This window comes from Myxocyprinus asiaticus, chromosome 43, assembly GCF_019703515.2.
Source record: "Myxocyprinus asiaticus isolate MX2 ecotype Aquarium Trade chromosome 43, UBuf_Myxa_2, whole genome shotgun sequence".
In the NCBI taxonomy this organism is placed as follows: Eukaryota; Metazoa; Chordata; class Actinopteri; order Cypriniformes; family Catostomidae; genus Myxocyprinus; species Myxocyprinus asiaticus.
The window spans coordinates 10,930,217-10,951,667 of NC_059386.1; the positions used below are offsets into that span (position 1 = coordinate 10,930,217).

The following is a 21,451-nucleotide window of genomic DNA, read 5'->3' on the forward strand; positions in this document are numbered from 1 at the left end:
AAAGAATAGTTCACCCAAAACAAGAAAAATAATTTACCCACTCTCATGTTGTTCCAAACCTATATGACTTTCTTTCTTCCATGGAACACATATGGAGACGTCAGCCTCGGTCACCGTTCACTTCCATTGTATAGAAAAAAAGATTAAATGTAAGTGAATGATGACTGATGGATTTCAGTCTCTAACATCTCCTTTTGTTCCACATTGGGAAAAAAAAAAAAAAGGATTTTGTGGTTAAGTAAATATAGCAGAAAAGATTAAGTATTTTCTCCACTGAATATGTTAAAGCGTGAACTTGAAAATATTAAGTAAATTCTATATTTGTACTCAATTCAAACATTAAAAAATTCATGCTCCAGCTTATAAGTGAATATTATTTATGGTTGTTTTTTATCTCTACAATGTGACATCATGTATCATTCCTAAAGTAGAATATATGAGTAAATTTGACATATAATTAAAATAAGCACATTTTATGTAACTTTCGTTACTTTCCCAGCATGCACCAGGCTTGAATAATAAATGAGCTTGCATGGTTCCACTGTTTGCTTATTTATTTACACCATTTTTCTTGTTGATTTGGTCATTACGTTTGGTAACTTCTTGTTTTGTGAAGTCTGAAGTTTATTTTCTACTTAAAATTACCCATTCGTGATCAAGTAATTATCTGTTGATTGTTCATCATCATGTTTTGTGCACCAAGTGTTCAGGTCAGCGTGTGCAGCTCTGTATCTTGTTTCCATTGCTAGTAATGCAAGGTGATGTTGTCTTATAAACTACATAGCACGCATCAAGCTTCCCTGTGGATGGCTCCCCTTATTTACATGATTAGACGTGTTCATAAGAAAAGTCTGAAATGTTCTAATAATTTAAATGTAATTTAAATTTTAAAGTTTAAGTACTTTGTACATCAGATCTGTTAGTAAAAGTAACCGCATTGACAAATGTTTAAGTAAAATGTACTCAATTTAAACAATATTATGTCATGAAGTTAAGTAGATTTTACTTGATTTTATGCCATTAAAATTTATTTATTTATTTTTTTAGGGAAGAAAATTATTTGGGTTTGAAATTATTTTTTCGGGTGTGAGGAAATGCCTATTTTTTATTTTTATTTTTCTATTTTTTGTTAACGATCCCTTTAACCCCAGAATGAATATTCTGCTTTACCTCTAAAAAGTATATGTGGGTCAAAAAAGACCCATGTGAAATCTAGATGCTTATTCTTTATAAAAACTATTTTTTTATATCATTTTTATTAATATTTACATTTTTTTATTCTTTTATTAATTTATATTTTAAAATGGCTGATATGTCTTTTATTCAATTCTGCAAAGGAGCAGGAGTTTTGAGTGTAAATGTCTCAACAACTGCCCACACATATACATACAGTACAAAGGACTAGGATCAAAAGTTTTTAGCAATATATATATATATATATAAATTACTTGTAAAATGACAACCTTATGTACTCTTTATTGATAAAATAATCTATATTGATTACTATATGTAGCAATATTTGTTGTTTGGAGTGGTGAGCCGTACTGAAATAAGAAAAGTTGCAACTTCAGCTGCATCTTGCATTTTACACATAAATATGAACATTAACATGGTATTTCACATATTATATAAAAGACTGAAAATGAAAACAATCAGTGTATTAAAAGAGTAATATCAGTGTAAAATGCATTGAATACCATAGTTAACATACAGTATGGGTCATATACAACCCACATATGCATTCTTGAGGTAGTGATATTAATTCTCTTATAATAATAATAATAAAATGAACTAAAAGGCAGTTCACATGGTCAAAGACCTTAACTGAGGAATACCTGAAGTGTCAGATAAAAAAGACCACTTCAAGTAAAAATTAAGAGTCATGGACCATGTCATTTTTGACCCACATATGCATTTTGATCGAGTTAATCATACTGAGATTGTATGACCAGAATGTTCATTCACGACACATCGATATCATAAGATATTGTAACTAAAATGTTCAATTCTGGGCGTGAGTTCAAGCTCGTGATCTCATTTTGATCACATATCGTCTGGATTTAGGTTTGGGCGTAGTCACAGAGTTGGAAAAGGTGTGGCTTGAAGTGGACGGGAGACGTTTTAGCAAAGGTTAGTTTGAAGGTTTTGTTGCAATTTTTATTGAAACCATGGTTTGTACTCATCACTACATTTTATGAGCTACTAAGATTGTTGTTTAGTGTGTTACGATGTGTGCTGCCGAGAGTTGTAATGTAAATCAGACGCGACAGTCGCATTTATGTTGCGTTGTGATACTGTTTCGAATCTCCGGTAAAGTTGAATAGAAAAAAAAAAAGAAGCTTTACGACTTACATCTGGATCAAATCCTCCATTTTGAGCGTTTCAAAAATCATCATTAATGCGTAAAGAATGCGCAGTGCGCTATGTTTTTGCAAGCGTATATAATGATGGTTGCCAAGATCAAAAGCTATAAATGAAGAGGTTAAGATAAAGAATGCTACATTTAAAAAATATATGACGAAAATATCTCATATCTGTTTACAGAAACCGAACCCACCCACAAATATCTGGAATGTCTTCTGTATGGGTCAGTATACAGAGAACTAAATCAGGATAAAGTGACACTACTCTCTTATTCTAGTATCCATGTTTAATTTTCTTCTTCTAAAACTATAATTTACTAAAGATAACAGCACATTCAAAGGATTTAATGCTTTCTATTTCATTTTCAGGATGATTTGGATCTTCTCTTGGAGTCCCCATCCTCCTTGACTGTAACTGTAAGTTTGTCATTGTTTTCTTTGGTAGCTTTATTGTCCTTGAAAAATAACCAGTAATTATTGTGCTTCTCAGCTGATTATAATCATTTCTGTTTAAATATATAATCTTGATCAATGTCTTATTTTAGTCAACAACACATGGCACTATTAAAGAAAGGCCGGGCTTTAATCCAAGTGAGGATGCTGCTGCTTTAAGGAAAGCTATAGAGGGCATTGGTAAGACAAGAACTAATCTGAAAGGTGTGGTTAGATTTCTTTAGGGAAGTTATTGTGTGCACACATTCATCTGATGTGTTGAAATCCAGTTGTTGGATCCAGTTGGTCTATTGGCTGGCTGCCAATGTCCTTATGTCGCAATGAGGCACTGTGTGTGTAAATGTATGTTTGTGTTTGTAATTCCTCAGGCACCACTGAAAAGACTCTTATCGACATTCTGACTCAAAGGAGCAATGCCCAGCGCCAGCTCATCTGTAAAGCCTATCAGGAGGCTACAGGAAGGGTAAAACCCCAATACCTCTTTAACTGTAAATTTAACACATTCCCATCGAAGTGATATTCAAAAACACCTTTATGTTTTTAATCTTAGACTCTGTGCGATGACTTGGAAGGTGACACTAGTGGAGATTTTGAAGATATTATGTTGGCCTTGATCACTCCTCCTGCTAAGTTTGACTGCCAAGAGTTTATACGGGCAATAAAAGTAAACAATCTTTATTTTCCGTATTTGCAAAAATAATGGAGGTTTTGAAGATGTTTGTGTTGCTTTGACCGCAACCCCTGCTAAGCTTGACTGCTAGTAGTTTAGATAGGCAATAAATATCTTTATACAGACCAAGATAAAATCATTGAAGTTGTCTTTCCAATGCAGGGAGCGGGAACAAATGAAAGCCTTTTAATAGAACTATTTGCATCGCGCTCCAACCATCAAATCAAGGCTCTGTGTGAAGCATATCTGGCTGGTTGGTATCTCATCAGATTTCCTTTTAACTTCACTTACCTCACATTTATTTCACCAAAGAAAGAGCTAAAAGAAATAGGTTTTTACGATAATAATCATTTGTAATCTATTTTTTCAGAAACTGGAAGATCGCTAATTCATGACCTTAAATCAGAGGTCTCGGGAGACTTTGAAAAAACCTTGCTGATCCTTGCTGAGGTTTATTTAAATCAATTCTTCCCTGTCCTGCATCATATTTAAATTAATTCAAATGAGTTATGCAACCTTATATCTAATATATTACAAGTTGTTTATCTTTCTAATTAAAAGGGCAAGAGGGATGAGAGTACAAATGTGGATGTGGCGAAAGCTAAAGAGGATGCCAAGGTGAATTAAAAACACAATTGCTAATGTTCTGGCAGATATTAAAAAAGTGTTAAAGACATAAAAAGCATTCCAGGCATTACCGGGTCAAGGGGGGGGGCTTTCCTTGTGCCCCCCAAGTTGTAAAGCAAAACTACCAGTTTGGGGGGGGCATTGCACCCCTAGATTTTCCTTGTGCCCCCCCACCCCAGTCATACGGACAAATACCAGGGTGTCGGGGGGGGACAAGGGGAATTTCCTTGTGCCCCCCAAGTTGTACAGCAACTCCCGGGGGGGCTGGGTGGGTGTGGGGCATTGGCCCACTAGATTTTCCTTTTGCCCACCAAGTCGTATGGTGAAACTACCAGGTGGGACTGGGTGGGGGTGGGGCATTGCCCTCCTAGAATTTCCTTGTGCCCCCCAAGTCGTGCCCCCCCCCCCCCCAATCATGCAACCATGAAAATAATCTCAAGTGCTATGCTTTACAGATATTATATGAGGCAGGAGAAAAGAAGTGGGGAACAGATGAGAGCAAGTTTATCGACATCCTCTGCCACAGGAGTGTTCCTCAGCTCAGACAAAGTAAGACCTGATTAGGCAGCAAGTTTCCTGTAAAGAATGATATTCCATAATATTTACACAGAGTGTGAATTAATATTCATGTTCAAACTGTTAATCAAATGTGAACCAGTCATACATACAAGAACTATATGCAATACTGCAATTTGAGTTTCAACTTCACTCACCGATAAGCAGTAAAATAATATTTTAGAGAAAATGCTCTTGTTCCATTTCAGCAGTTTGAAATGTAGTTTGAATTTGTTGCTCTTTCACTGTGTCTTAGCTCTGGTCGAGTACAAAAGTGTGAGTGGAAAAACCCTGCAGGAGAGCATTGAGAAGGAGATGTCTGGAAGACTGGAAGATATTCTGGTGGCTATAGGTGACATTACAAGTTTTTCGTTTTCTAGTTCATCATTATTATAATTGCTGATACTTGCATTTAGGGGTTTGAACAAACCTCTAATCCTAACCCTTACAAAATTTACTGCAAATTCGCCACTGATTATTTTTACATGCAAATGAGCTTTGCGGCAAACTTGTAGAAAATTGTCCATTGTTGCCAGAGGTATGCTGCAGGTTCACCACTACCGGTGAAGAACTGCAAACTTCTAGCAAACATTTGTGGTGAATCACAAGCTCATTTGCATGTGAAAATAATGAGTGGCAAATTTTTGGCTAGTTTGTAAGGGAAGTATTATAACCCTATAAAGCATCACTTTTCAAATTTGATATATGATTTTCTAAAGTCTCTACATCATCGGCATGATCAATACTTTGCTGGGAAAACTTGTTGTATCCAATGCACTAATTGTCTACTGCCTCTTGGCTGAGTTGGGAATGGCATACTAACCATACTACTCCTACTACTTCTGCCATATGTGTCAATGGCAGAAATAGTATGAGTAGTATGCCATTCCGAACTCAGCCCTTGTAATAAAATGTCCAAAATGGCCACCTTTGTATTGTGATGTCTTTTGCTGTGAAATCTTTGCTGATTTTGATAAAGGTAACAATAACATTTATATAGTTTCTGATATTTTATAGAAAACTCTCGTTGAAATGCGTGCATCAGATATGATACAACAGGCTTTTGAGGTCTACCTCTCAATCACCATTACATACCATTTATGCTTTTATGTTTTTTGAAAATTGCATCATATGTTAGACTTTATAGGGTTACATTTTGGCAGGTAACTTGTCCTGCACTGTTTGTGCTATGGACATGAATGTTACCTCAAATTATATAGCTTTGTGATGGCAAGTCTTAGACAAGCACCACTCAAATATATTCTACAGAAAATGTAATAATCAAGTTTTACACAGTTTTTTTTAATTTTGTTTCATTTTCAACATTGCATCAGAACTAATCAAACATTTCTCTCCTTTAGTGAAATGTGTGAAGAGTGTTCCGGCTTACCTCGCAGAGCGGCTGTATAAAAGCATGAAGGTTAGATCTGTCTCTCTTTTCTCTCTCCCATTTTTTAGCACATTACCGTCAAATTATATAATAAGGCAAATGCAAAAACTATGAAACATGATTCTGTAACACTACACCAAAACTAGCAAGCAGACCTTTTGAGTAGAAATGCTGTATTATTATTTCTTTCAGGGTGCTGGTACTACTGAATCCACCCTAACTAGAATCATAGTGGGCCGATCGGAGATTGACCTCCAGGACATCAAGGCTGAATATAAGAAGCTGTTTGGCAAATCTTTATACTCTGCGATTGAGGTAAGAAGCATTAAATGTGAACTTAGAACAACATTAGAACTATATTATTGTTTTAATGCTGATCAAAATCGATATATTTATTTATTTTATTTATTTATTTATTTTTTAAATCATGTCCTGCTCTTATTAATGTGTGATTACAACATGATCCTGTCCTGCTTGCTTTCTTTGCTTCAATGTTTTAATTGATTGACTCAATGCAAATGCCTCTGTCATACTGGTTGCAGTCTGAGATTGTCTGAAGGTGATTTATATTGACATCCTCAGTTGGAAGGGTTGCCCCACCCTAAAGAATGGACCTTCTGTGGGCTTCTCTTAGCTGATGCTGCCTTCACTGATTTTTACGATTGGACCCTTTTCACATTTCCACTATTATGTTTCCACAACATTCCAAAGTGGAAAAAAATTTATATTACAACAAGAAAAAAAGATGCCAAATGTACTATCACTCCCATAGCAGCTGTATTAGAAACCCCACTGCAGCAGTGTTGAATTGTTTTTTTTATTTTTATTAATGCACAGGTAATGTAATACATTTACATTAAACAACAGTGATGCACTGAAATGAAAATTCTTGGCCGAAACCGAAAATTATTATTTTAAATTAGGCTTTGTTTGTAATAATTAAACAAATTCTAAATGTTAATATATTATATTATATTATAAATATATAAAGATTTTTAAAATATTAATATTTTCTTTATATATTGCACAACTCTCTATATATTGTACACTGAAAGAAAGGGAAATGCTAAACCAGTACACTTGAAATCATTTATACATTTATGTTTGAGCATAATTATATTGCGTAAAGTCTAAGTGATATTCAACAGTCTTAAAAAAGTGATAAAAAAAAAATATGATCACATTGCTATGAAATGGATTCAAATGGATTCAGACTTCTAACGGATGGTGCACACAACGTGATTTTTACTGCTTGCTCAATTAACTTAAAAATGAGTCAGTGCAACACAATTCTTTAGCATTTGCTCTCAACTTAATTTAATTGTGTACAATCCATCTATGTTCACTTCATCCAGTTGTGTTGGGACTATGTGAATAATATTTGTTGCATCAATGTATTGCTGAAATCGGGCAGGGTTATTCCAGTTCCCAGCATGATTTGCAGGGGACAGGATTGGGATAGTACATTTTAAAATGAAGTGTTATTTAATGTATTTCTATGCAAAATGAAACAAGTAGGAGATTTGTTAGTGTTTAATGTTCTGTTATGTTGGAATTTAGAGGAGTTTCTGTCATTTTTGTTGGAGGTTACCATTGTGGAGAAAAGTGGAGCTAATGGATGGGTACATTACTATCGAAAACATCAGTGTGTATTGCTTTTCTAATGAAGCAAATACTGAAGGATCATCAGTATAATGACTGATTGGGGATCTGTAAACTCTCAACAGCACCATACTTGTTATACAGTACAGAAATATGTACAGTATATAATATGCTAATGTGTTTGTTGCTAGATATGGTTATAGTGATGTACTGTAGATAAGGGTAATAGTTATGGTGCAAAATCTGTCAATTTATGCAAATAGTTTTGAGACGCCAAGATGCTTTTTTGAGTAAAAACTAAAGATATTGTTTATTAAAAATAACCACTTCAGAAAAGGGTGCACCATTTCCTGTTAATTTAAATAACATTTGGCATTTATTAACCTAACCCTAACCCCACCCTAACCCTAATCCTAATCCAATTTATTGACCTAACCCTACCCTTATTATAACATCTCAAGTATTCTACAAACAAATGAGAAATGCAAAAGAAAACGATAAAATACATAAAGTAACGATCACACCGAATGCACATCATTTATTTTTTATTAGTACCACAATAATACAAAAAAAACTTCCCGTCAAGAAGTGAAAATTGCCCATCGATTCCCTTTTATACTGACCAAAATCACTTCCCAGGAAGACAGAAAGCAGCATATGGCTGAAGCATCCTGTAGATTTTTAGAAACCAGATTTTTGGTTAGTTCAGTTATAGCATGAAAACATCCAAAGCCACGTCTCTCTGTTTCACTGATGTTCACTGTAAACTGATGACTGCGAAACCTATCACTGTACAGAAGCATTTGCCATATTTGACTAGCTGGTGTGCCTCTGCATTACAACCTCTGTTTGGCCATCAAGAGCGCTTTGTACTTTGACCTGACAAGCCCATTGTATTTACAAATGTGTTAAAGCATGGGCTTGTTTCTCTCCACTTTCCATTGTCTATTTATCTTTAATACTGAAGTTACTTTTGGCATCCTGCTTGTCTTTGTTCATTTTGCCACATATGTGCTATAAACACTTCTTTGATTTATAACTAAAATCATTACATAGACCTCAAGAGAATGCACAATGCACACAAATATACCCTCCTTTATATTGGAGTAGAAACCTCAAAATAAAATGTTTATCCGTAATTCCAGTAACTTGATGTCATGCAAGAAGTAACATTAATCATATTCTCTTTATATTTTGTTGTAGTCTGAAACAGCAGGGGATTATGGTCAAACCCTGCTGAAGATCTGTGGTGAAGATGACAAAGCCTGAGTGAATCTAATACAATCTGACTGTAATGTATCCGCAGTCAGCCCTTCATAACAGAAGACGTTTTCACTGAAACGCTAGAGAATGTGAAGGCCACATGTCAATGAATGTCATAGATCACTCGTATGCTAGTTTTTAGAATAACCTTCAGGTCTAATGACTTTTGCCATACCAAAACCTACATTTTGCTTTGTCAAAACAACTTAAAGTCTATTTGTACCTACACTGTGAGAAATTAATGACTGAGGGTGACTGAAGAATAAACACTTTTTCCTTTCAGCGTGCAGATATGTCTTTAATCCAGCAGGTGGCAGAGAATTACTGGTACATAGTAATGGTCACAAAGTGGTCAACAAGAATTAAAATCTGTTTAGGGATTTAAATGTTTTTATTTAAATTATGGGCATTTAAACAGCTGCTCATTTCACTTCAAAGTAGGATGACCTTTGGTCTCAATTCAACTGCTGAAATTGGTTAGGATTTAATGATAGATGCTGAACAAAAGTGACAGACATTCATCCTCATTTTGGGATTATTAATATCTAATCCCCTGAAACAATGCAGATTGTCATGAGAGAGAGAGAGATCTTGCAGATGCTTTAAAACCCTACAGAAGGTTCTTAGCCCCTTTCTCTGAGAAGGAGCCCACTGGTTTAAGACTTGAAAGAGGTTTTAATTTGCTCTGGAGCATCTGTGAGGTCCAAGCAACAGCTGTGTACACTGATTGGGATCCCAAAAGTATTTTATATTGCTGAAAATTATTTTCATGAGATATAGTGTGCATCAATGGTACTATTACATTTGGACTTAAAGCAAGGCATAGGTGCATAAAACATACACCGATGAGCCAAAAACATTATGATTACCTGCCTAATATGCTGTTGGTCCTTCATGTGCCGCCAAAACAGCGCTGACCCGCCGAGGCATGGACTCTACAAGACCCCTGAAGGTGTCCTGTGGTATCTGGCACCAATACATTAGCAGCAGATCAATCAAGTCTTGTAAATTGCTAGGTGGAGCTGCCGTGGATCGCACTTGTTGGTCCAGCACATCCCACAGATGCTCAATCGGATTGAGATCTGGGGAATTTGGAGGCCAGGGCAACACCTTGAACTCTTCATCATGTTCCTCAAACCATTCCTGATCAATGTGTGCAGTGTGGTGGGGCGAATTATCCTGCTGAAAGAGGCCACTGCCATAAGGGAATACCATTGCCATGAAGGGGTGTACCTGGTCTGCAACAATGTTTAGGTTGGTGGCACATGTCAAATTGACGTCCATATGAATGGCTGGATCCAGGGTTTCCCAGGAGAACATTGCCCAGAGCAACACACTCCGTCCACCGGCTTGTCGTCTTCCCACAGTGCATCCTGGTGCCATCACTTCCCCAGGTAAACGGCACACGCGTACACGGCCGTCCACGAGATGTAAAAGAAAACTGGACTCGTCGGACCAGGCAACCTTCTTCCACTGCTCCAAGGTCCAGTTCTGACGCTCGCGTGCCCATTGTAGGCACTTTCGATGGTGGACAGGGGTCATCATGGGCACTCTGATCAGCCTGCGGCTACGCAGCCCTATATGCAGCAGGGTGCAATGCACTGTGTGTACACATTCCTCACGTAACCATCGTTAACATTTTCTGTGACTTGTGCCACAGTAGGCCTTCTGTCGGTTTGGACCAGACGGGATAGCCTTCGTTGCCCTCGCACATCGAAGAGCCTTGGGCGCCCAACACCCTGTCGCCGGTTGGTGGTTTGTCCCTCCTCGGACCACTGTCGGTAGGTACTCACCTCTGCTGACCGGGATCACACTACATCAGAGATGCTCTGACCCAGTCATCTGGTCACAACAACCCAGACCTTGACATGAGGCCTTGTTAGATTATCAACATTATTTGCTTTACCTGTGAGTGGTCATAATATTTTGGCTTATCAGTGTATATACAAAATATATATATATAATTTTTCCCAATGTTTCAGATTTTTATGGCCATCAATTCAGTAGTATGCCTAAACTGACACACTATGCATGTTACAAACAGTCTACAAAGAAGTGAAAACTCAGATTATGTCCGTTATTGTCCATAATCTGCATCTTTAATTTGTTCTGTGAAAGACGACTTGACCTCTAAACCACATTCTCTCTTTTCAATTAGTCTTCAGACAGAAAAAAGAACAATGCCCTGGTCTAATCCCTAATGGTACTCCAGCAGGACAATAACCCTCGGATTAGATCAGATTCCAGAATAAGATAAGACAATTCAGGCCTCTTATGTCAAAACTACATAACGTAAAACATTTGATGGTATCATCAGGGGATTAATGGCAGACAATGTCACAAGGTCAAACTTTCACATGTAGAATAACATGCATTGTTCTGGGATTACAGTATCTTTCCAAGAAATTTTTAAGCAATATCTCTCGAGCAACACTAAAAAAATAGCTCTTTGGCTGAACTTGATTCAATTGTGTACAGTGTTTCCACATGTTTGAAATTAGTTTTCTTAACTTAAAATGACTATGTAATCTCAACACAAACACTTTATGTGGAAAGAACCTAGTTGAATTGGGTAAACCCAACAAAAAGACGTGTTATTGTAACTCAAATAAATCTATTTTATGTCTTTATGTACTAAACAGTGAAAGTGAATGTTCACATGTTAAATACATTCTGGTTGGAAGCACTACAAAGTGTAGTTAAGTAACTATGCTAAGGTTAGCACAGAAATTGCTCAATGAAGCAAGCAATCGATTTCATGTGTCCTGTCCTCATCATTTGCTCAAGATCCTCTCCTCCCCAAAACTCCAACTCCAACAGAACATCTTCTAAATATAAACAAAACATTAAACACTAATAAGTATACCCCTTTATATTCATCTTGCACAAAAGCACATGAAATTACAATTTTAACATTTACTCTCCCTATCGAGTCCCATGCAAAGCATGCTGGGAAATGGAAATCCCCCGCCAAGTTTCATTAATGCACAAGAACACCACAAAAAGTATTCATGTAGTCCCAACTCAAATGGATTAAATAAACTTCCATTTCACAAATTTAAATGGATAGAATGCAATGAAATCAAGTTCTGACAAAATGTTCTAGAATTGTGTTGCTTTAGTCCATTTTAATTAAGTAAATTGAACAAGCAGCAAAAAGCCTTTTTTGAGCGAGTTTTGAGGACTGAATAGTGACATGACTGTGATTCAGACGCATATAATAATTTCATGAAAGGGGTAGGACATTATTTGATGTACATCAAGCACAAAAATGTTTTTGCAATCTTTAATTCATAATGTATTATTAACTTATTAAATTAATAAATATGTACAGTTGAAGTTTACATACACCTTAGCCAAATACATTTAAACTCAGTTCCTGACATTTAATCGTAGAAAACATTCCCTGTCTTAGGTCAGTTAATATCACTATTATAAGAATGTGAAATATCAGAATAATAGTAGAGAGAATGATTTATTTCAGCTTTTATTTCTTTCATCACATTCCCAGTGGGTCAGAAGTTTACATTCACTTTGTTAGTATTTGGTAGCATTGCCTTTAAATTGTTTAACTTTGGTCAAATATTTTAGGTAGCCTTCCACAAGCTTCTTACAATAAGTCGCTGGAATTTTGTCCCATTCCTCCAGACAGAACTGGTGTAACTGAGTCAGGTTTGTAGGCCTCCTTGCTCGCACACGCTTTTTCAGTTCTGCCCACAAATCTTCTATCGGATTGAGGTCAGGGCTTTGTGATGGCCACTCCAATACCTTGACTTTGTTGTCCTTAAGCCATTTTGCCAAAACTTTGGATGTATGCTTGGGGTCATTGTCCATTTGCAACCGAGCTTTAACTTCCTGGCTGATGTCTTGAGATGTTGCTTCAATTTATCAACATAATTTTTCTTCCTCATGATGCCAAACTACATTCATCTCTAGAGACAGAATGCATCTCCTTCCTGAGTGGTATGATGGTTGCGTGGTCCCATGGTGTTTAACCTTGTGTACTATTGTTTGTACAGATGAATGTTGTACCTTCAGGCATTTGGAAATTGCTCCCAAGGATGAACCAGACTTGTGGAGGTCCACAGTTGTTTTTTTTCTGAGGTCTTGGCTGATTTCTTCTGATTTTCCCATGATGTCAATCAAAGAGGCACTGAGTTTGAAGGTAGGCCATAAAATACATCCACAGAAGCTAATTGACTAATTGTCTAAAGGCTTGACATCATTTTCTAGAATTTTTCAAGCTGCTTAAAGGCACAGTTAACTTAGTGTATGTAAATTTCTGACCCACTGGAATTGTGATAGTCAATTAAAAGTAAAACAATCTGTCTGTAAACAACTGTTGGAAAAATTACTCGTGTCATGCACAAAGTTGATGTCCTGAACGACTTGCCAAAACTATAGTTTGCTAATATTAAATCTGTGGAGTGGTTAAAAAATGTGTTTGTAAAGTGTATGTAAACTTCTGACTTCAACTGTGAGTGATGCTGTATTTTTCTAAATATTTGTAGAGTAAGTGCATTTTTTTATGTTATTTTTCATAATAATAGTGGGCTGTATGCACATAATAAAGAGTTAAAAAAGTTTTTTTAGAGGAGCCAAGTTAAAAAGTTGGCAGTTGGCATTTAAAAAGTTATTTTTTCCTACTATTTATAGAAATTCAATTGTGATACAAGTACTTAATATCGAGTCACTTACATTTCAGACGCAATATTTTTGCTCCGCTCATGAATATAGTTCCAAAAGAAGCAGAAGCAAGATCAACTGTTGGAATTCTATGTATAGACAAGTGTAGTGATAGTCAAAATATCAGCACTATTGTAATGCAACTTATTCAATACATTTGTTGACCGGAAATAACTTCTGCATAAATAATACACACATCATGTAGAAACAAAATCATTTTTATTTAATATCAGCATTCAGATATTCATTCACATTCAAAACAATTCAAAACACAATTAAAGAAAATCAAGTAACCAATAAAGTAAAAAGGCTGAAATGAAGAGACAGCCATACAAAAAAGGTTCTGTATTGACTGCCTGGACACAAGTTTGTAGTCAATTCAGTGCAAGTATAGTGATTTAGGGTTACTATTTTACATACTGTGTAGTAATGCTTGCTTGGTCATTTTAATCTTAAAAACAGTTTTCAGTGCTGTGAAATACTGTAGATGAACTGAAAAGTATCGAATACTTTCAAACAACTCAAACAAATATTAAAATAAAAATAAAAAATTGAAGTCACAAAATTACAGTATTAAACCTCAACCACACAATTCATCAGTTACAGAACAGTGATAGTTAAGGTCATTTAAAAAAATGGACATTACAGCAAAGTGAGGTGATACGTTACAGAATGTAAACTTACTGTATACCTAATGTATATGTAACAAGGCTCAGTAGAAAATAGTACAAACAGTAACAGGCAAGGGTATGTCCAGCAGAAAAATTGTACATTTGAAACATTTGTTCAAGCAGAGGAAATGAGCTGACTGCACAAAACGTTCATGATATTCATTGCACGTAACCGGCAAATGCGTTTCATTGTGCAATTTTAGTAGTACTCACACAATTTAAAATCATGCCAATTAAAAAATAAAAATGCATTTACAAAAGGCTCAAATCATTTTGTAACCATGTTGTCAGCATATAGGCAATGAGCAGAAATGGAGGTTTATGTAGTCACACTGACATGACACGCTTTATCCACTACTCTAGTCTGTGCAGGGCTGATTGTGTCTGTAGTTCATGATGTAGAGAGCAGTTTGGTGCCACCAGTAGAACATGATGACCACCAGTACGTGCCAGAGCTGATGACTGGCACCCAGATAGTTCAGCTGGCCTGTGAGGACAGGAAACAAACAGGCATGGATTAATTTGTTCTGGCAATGATTTGATGACGATTCTTTACTAAATGTGTCAACAAATCTGAAATTTGGTCATCGTTCGGTTTATTTTGATTATTTTGTTACGATTGATAATTATTTGCAAAAATGTGCTGGATTTTCCTTTTAAGATCAATGTATAAATGCATTTTTTTTAACCACAGTAACAAACTTCTAACATCACCTTTTAAATACTTTCAGACATGTGGGTTGAAAAACAAAACATAGGTGTTTAGAGATGGGAAGCGTAAGGAATTTAACAATACCAGTTCCGTAACGGTTCCATTAACGATTCTTTTAGTACTTTTTTAAGGAAGAAATATTTGGCAGTTAGAAATTGGATTGGACCTGTTGTCCGATAATGAGATCATTTCAGATTTCGACAGAGAAAATCAGATTAATTTATTACAATTCTTGCAGAAGACGAGTTTACACCCGAGTTTCAAGAGGCATCAATGCAATCCAAAATTTATAGTAACCTTACAAATGTATTAACATTCAGTAACTTCTCTGGCTGAAGTGTTTTTGATTTCCTAAAAAAAAGAGCAAGCTTGTAAGATTCATTCGTTTGCGAATCGGACTTCACTAGTCGCGTTGTGCGATTCACCCTCTATATTCAGTAGTATTTTGGTAGGCTATGGTGTTCCATCCACATAAACAGAAAATTGCAAGTTCAAGAACTGTTGATGGAACCAAAAGTTATGAAAATCATAGTTTCGGTGTTTTAAAAAAAAAATGGAACCACACTCAAAAAAAAAAAAAAGAGTTTTGCTGCTTGTTCAATTCTCTTCGTTAAAATCAAGTTCTAAATTCTAGAACATTTTGTCACAACTTGATTTGATTGCGTTCCATCCATTTAAATTTGTAAAATGGACAACATGAATACTTTTTGTGGTGTTAATGTAGCAGGGGATTTCCATTTCTCAGCATGCTTTGCATGGGACTTGATAGGAAGAAAAGTGTTGAAATAAAGTGTTATTTTCTGCAGTTTTGAGCAAAATGAGAATATGCGGAGATTTGATAATGTTTAATGTTCTGTTATATTGGTATTTAAAAAGAATGCTAGATTTTTGGGAGTTACCTTTGTGGTGAAGATTGGCGCTTGTGCTTAGCTTGAGGATGGACTTTGACTTACAAGTGATCCTTAATTCAAGTGCTGCTTATCTCTGTACATAGTCATTATTAAATTGACAGTGTAACAGTTTCACTGTCCTTGCACTTGCTCATCTGGCATATACTAATGATTAATAAAACAAATCATTTAAAAAATCTATTAAACCAGTGGTTCTCAACCCTGTTCCAAGAGGCCCCCGAACACTACACAATTTGGATATCTCCCTAATCAAACACACCTGTGTTCAACTTATCAGCACGTTAATGGAGACTCCAAGACCTGAAATGGGTGTGTCAGAAAAGGGAGATATACAAAATGTGCAGTGTTGGGGGGTGGCTCCAGGAACAGGGTAGAGAACCACTGTATTAAACAAACCTCATTAAATTGAGTTTGATGAGTCTAATGAAGTTGATTTGACCTAATCCAACTAAATTAGTATGTTGGCTCAATGAAACTGACTTAATCTGAAAGACATTAAATAACTTGTAAAAACGTTCTACAATTCAATTTAAGTAAGGGTAATGACCAGAACAACTTATGGTCCCAACATGCAGTGAAAGGATCTCGCTGCTGAATACTCCACCACTATACTACACAATTACTGGTGAGTAAAATCTAAACATTTACCAGCCAGATGCCAAATATATAAATTCTGGTCACATAGCACTGTGTAGAGGGTTGCACAAGTAAAATATCGTTCTTGGGATTTAAGAATCTATATAGAGATCGTTTAAATGAGGAATGTGAGGCATTGGAAAATCAATAGTTTTACCCACCCCTAGCAATGACTTCATTTTTTGAGTGGATTTCTGAACAGGAACGGGTTCTCAGATCCCAAACATGTAAGTGATGGTTCTTTAATATAGTATAGAAATAGCATATAGGAAATCACCTGGGAAGTAACGTTCTGGGATTTTACTGACATAGAAAAGGAACGCTGATGCGGCAATCACATACATGATCATAACGCGAGGGAAAAACACCTGCAAACAGAGAAAGAGCTTATAATGAACTGTACAGATTAGAAAGTAGCACATTTGATATTTTCACAGTGTATCCAATAAGATGCATGATGCAACAAGTAAACGTTTCACCTGTACAATCTCGACACCAAATCCTCCGTTGAGCCAGACCCAGTGGCAGGCTGGGATGATGCCGTATACAGCCACAGAGCAGAACATGACAGAGCGCAGCTTCTTCCACTGCTGTGTGAGGTAATGTGGATGAATCTGAGCTGCAAACACTGCCAAGATCAAAGCCAGCACCGTCAGCAAATACACCTGCCTCCAAAACTGTGTTCAAAAAGGGAGCGTTGTCATTATCCATAAGGAACTACAATCAAACACTATTTATACTCGTACTTGAAGCCCACTCTATTAAACACATCTGTCATACACTGTTGCAGTAGAAGGCATAGAAGACTCCAGGCACATAGCATCCCAAAATCCCCACAGATATTCCAGCGTAGTCAAGTGCGAGCCAGCGGCGACACGTCTTCTCTGAGCGGTGACAACAGAACAAGTGGTAGCCCACAGAGCACAACATGCACACCTGATCACAGAACAATAATATAAAATTCACACATTAATACCTTCATAACTTTTAGAAACAAACCCCATTATTTATACAATATCTATTTATATTATATATCTATCATTTTCATAGAGTGCAATTTTTGTTGAATGTTTTTGTGCTGATAACCAAGTAAAAATTGCAATGTATCCTTAGACTGGCAATAGTGTCCTCGCAATAGTTTGCATTCCCTCACAATAAGTTTTGCGTGCCCTCGCTATAATTTTTGTGTGCCCTTGCAATAGTTTGCGTTCCCTCACAATAAGTTTTGCGTGCCCTCGCAATAGTTTGCGTGCTTTTGCAATAGTTTGCATTCCCTCGCAATAGTCTGCATTACTTCACAATAAGTTTTGCGTGCCCTCGCAATAGTTTGCATTCCCTCGTAATAAATTGCATTCCCTCGCAAAAAGTTTTGTGTTCCCTTGCAATAGTTTGCATTCCCTTGCAATAGGTTTTGCGTGTCCTCGCAATAGTTTGTGTTCCCTTGCAAAAAATTTGCCATGGTTTTACTACAGTAACCATATTCTAACCATGATATTTTTAGTGAAACCATAGTGATAATACAGGAAACAAAAACTATGGTAATAAAAATAATAATTTTGTGGTTATGGTTTTACTACTATGCTTTTACTATAGTAATATTGTACTAACTATGAAAAGAAAGTTAAGTAACCATGTTTTTTGGTGCAAACCATGGTTTTAATACAGTATACTGTATCCATATAGTAACCTGGGAAATCTTGTGGTTACTATGGTTTAACCACAAAACTATGATTTTTTTAAACATAGTTTTCATTTTCCTGTTTTATCACCATGGTTTCACTACAAATATCATGGTTAAAATATGGTAACTGTAGTAAAACCATGGTAAATTTATTGCGAGGGCACGCAAACTATTGCCAGGGAACACAAAACTATTTGAGAACAAAATTCCCACCCTGTCCTCTAAGGGGCTCCATATTAAAATGCTTCCATGAAACCAAATTCAATTTCTTGCCCTTCATTTGTGTATTACCTGAAAACAAAATAGTCCTATCGAATAAATCACATAGTCCTCTCGAGATGCCCCTGCAGACGGCAGAACTGTGGCCATGTCATTAACCCCCAGAGAGAAGAACAACAGGAACCCAAGCAGATGACTCCAGATGTTCACCGTCTCATTTGACAGAATGAATATACTGAGGATGCAGACATGACAAGTAAATCAGTGTTTTCTGGCAACAATTCACAATATATAGAGCGAAACACAAGAAATCCACCTTTTTAGACACAGCTTGGATGGCAGGTGTGCTCTGTATCCATCTGTGATGTATGGATTCTCTTTCAGAAACATTGGGATCTGTTCAAAGGTGTACAAGCGGATCCCTCTTGGCACAAGCACTGGCCAGTACTGGTAGCTGCCCAGCTCAATGTAATGAGTGCTCTTGAGGATATTCTGAGGCATCTTGGTGGCTGCAGGAACAAGGCAGATGTATTAAAAGGAAAATATACATTTTCACTAGTGTCAGTAAAAAGAACAAGGCTGTGTCTCAGAAACAAGCTGCTGGCCTAGACAACATTTTAGGACATCATAGGAGAGTTTGGAACTACAATGCACCTATGATGCCCAAAACTGCTATCTAGGTAGGTCACTAAATTTTAAGACACAAATTTAGACAGAAGCAAGTGATACAAACTTCATTAAACACAAACAGGACCATATCCATAAACTATCTTTAAAGATAACATAACCCAAATACAATCACACAAGCATTACATTCCTATTGCTGTAATACGTCCTATAAATGATGAAGAAACCAATGAATGATTAGTTTGGCCCGCTGTCATGTTATGGGAATGCAGTCAACTGCTGCAGGCTAACAACAGCGCTTTAATACAAGATTAGGCTTTAAATCCATTAGCCCGCACTGTAATCACAGCAAACCTCTCACCTTAGGTGAAGATCTGCAGTCTATCCCATTCAGACGTATATGTCCTCAAATTTCTGCTCAATATCAGAATATAAACGTCATGTTGATGAGCGCCAGTTAGCCGTGGAGCTAAAGGCTAAACCAGCTGAACGTGTGATAGTAAAATCCTGCGATAGAGGGAGCGACAGCATTCACTCTCATCTAAAAAAAATGCCTTTGTTTACGTGGACAATAGTATTATGAATAGTACAAACTTAAATGAAAAAGGAAACGTATGTTTCATCGATAGCTAGCTAGCTAGATATGTCAATAAATAATACACTTCATGAATGTCACACTTATTGTCTTGCCTTGTGAAATTATTAAAGAAATAGTTCACCTAAAAATGAAAATTCTCTCATCATTTACTCAACCTCATTCCATCCCAGATGTGTATGACTTTCTTTCTTCTGCTGAACACAAATGAAGATTTTTAGAAGAATATCTCAGCTCTGTATGTCCATATAATGCAAGTGAATGGTGACCAGAACTTTGAAGGTCCAAAAAGCACATAAAGGCAGCATAAAATTAATCAATAAAACTCCAGTGGTTTAATCCATTTATTTAGAAGTGATATGATTGGTGTGGTGAGAAACAGATTAATATTTAAGTTCTTCTTTTTTTTTTTTTACTATAAATCTCCACTTTCACTTTCTTCTTTGTGCATATCACCACCTACTGTGCAGGGAGGAGAATTTATAGAAAAAACGTTCTGTTTCTCACCCAGAACTATCATATGGCTTCTGAAGATATGGATTTATCCACTGGAGTCTTATGGATTACTTTTATGCTGCCTTTATGAACTTTTTGGACCTTCAAAGTTCTGGTCACAACTTCAGTTTCCCCTGTTAAGGAATGTACTGATATGCTGTAAATGTATTTTCTGTTTTCTAAGTTTTATTCTTCCAATCAAGTGGCTAGTCAAGACTTGCCCTAAAGGGCGTTGACTGAGGGTCAGTCGAGGAATATGAACTTTGTTCCTTTTGCTTGAGTATATTACCCCCGTATCCTTGGTGCATATCCGGAGGATATCCGCAGCTCAGTGCATCCCCTTGTTAGACTCCGAGGTGGGAGGGGAGCGGGAGTAATGAAACGAAATAACACAAACATGGCTAACCAAAAAAAAACCCTAAACGACTAAATTTGGAAAAGAATGTGGATGATGACTGATACTTGTTGCATGTTCTCCCAAAAAAGTGAAAATTGGCAGAGAAATTCATTCTTTCAGAATCTGTACTACCTGATATGCGTCTGACTAAGCTGTCCCCTTTTGCAATACAAAAAGGTATCCCACTGAACATATACTGTAAATGATTATATCTCAACAATGATTAGAAACATAATAATTACATAATTAGAAAGCGGAATTTAAAAAAAAAATTTATTTAGTACATAAAACTTAAAGTGTGTTTCTGGGTCACAGCGACTCAAAATGATGGAGCAGGTCATAATAAAAAAATTTGTACTTTTTTTTTTATTTTTTTTTATGTTTGAGTTCACAATGTAGCCTAATAAGCCTACATTTCTTTTAATGTAATAACCTTTTTTTTTTTTTAAATAAACTATTATTACATTTTGTGCTCATAACTTTGTTGAGAAAATTATTATACTGTAAACGTTGTTTCACTTATACATTATGTACTGCTATTACATTATAAACTGTGATTACAAGTTGCTACAGTGTGTTCATAATGTAATACATTTTTCATACAATAACCTTAAAAAACATTATTAAATTATGAGCTCAAGATTTTGTTTTGAGAAAATTATTACATTATGAACATTTTATTACATCAATAATGTAATGCTTATTACATTATGCTTTATTACATTAAGAGTTGCTACACCCGCTTTACTTTTCTACTAAATAATCTCTCATAATATAAGAGATTTGTATTATCATTTGGAATTTCCAGACATTCTAAAATGCTATATTCTATCATTAAACTGTTTATTGTTTCATAATAATCCCTAATTACTCACATAAGAGTCAATACAAATATATT

General features: G+C 36.0%; 2 protein-coding genes across 4 annotated transcripts; one reads left to right on the forward strand and one right to left on the reverse strand.

The window, feature by feature from the left end:
* The first annotated feature begins 2,025 nt into the window (after window positions 1–2,025).
* On the forward strand, window positions 2,026–9,205 carry anxa3b (annexin A3b). Of its 3 annotated transcripts, none has more exons than XM_051685418.1 (14): window positions 2,026–2,130; window positions 2,545–2,587; window positions 2,733–2,780; window positions 2,909–2,996; window positions 3,185–3,279; window positions 3,367–3,480; window positions 3,649–3,739; window positions 3,857–3,936; window positions 4,048–4,104; window positions 4,569–4,662; window positions 4,925–5,020; window positions 6,030–6,088; window positions 6,251–6,373; window positions 8,864–9,205. In XM_051685418.1, exons 2-14 carry the CDS (start codon window positions 2,573–2,575, stop codon window positions 8,927–8,929), a joined length of 1,026 nt encoding a protein of 341 aa, XP_051541378.1. In that variant the 5' UTR covers window positions 2,026–2,130; window positions 2,545–2,572; the 3' UTR covers window positions 8,930–9,205. The 3 variants fall into 3 exon arrangements, with proteins under 3 accessions (XP_051541378.1, XP_051541376.1, XP_051541377.1); XM_051685416.1 differs by having other exon boundaries at window positions 2,029–2,130; window positions 2,909–3,020; XM_051685417.1 differs by lacking the exon at window positions 2,026–2,130 and adding an exon at window positions 2,148–2,171 and having other exon boundaries at window positions 2,909–3,020.
* A 4,606-nt stretch (window positions 9,206–13,811) lies between these two features.
* On the reverse strand, window positions 13,812–20,898 carry paqr3b (progestin and adipoQ receptor family member IIIb). Its single transcript, XM_051685422.1, has 7 exons — window positions 19,428–20,898; window positions 18,756–18,948; window positions 18,512–18,674; window positions 17,320–17,475; window positions 17,019–17,216; window positions 16,817–16,907; window positions 13,812–14,767 (listed from the first exon to the last, which is right to left on the reverse strand). The coding sequence occupies exons 2-7, from the start codon at window positions 18,938–18,940 to the stop codon at window positions 14,640–14,642; spliced, it is 921 nt and encodes a 306-aa protein (XP_051541382.1). The 5' UTR covers window positions 18,941–18,948; window positions 19,428–20,898; the 3' UTR covers window positions 13,812–14,639.
* Between the last annotated feature and the right edge of the window lie 553 nt (window positions 20,899–21,451).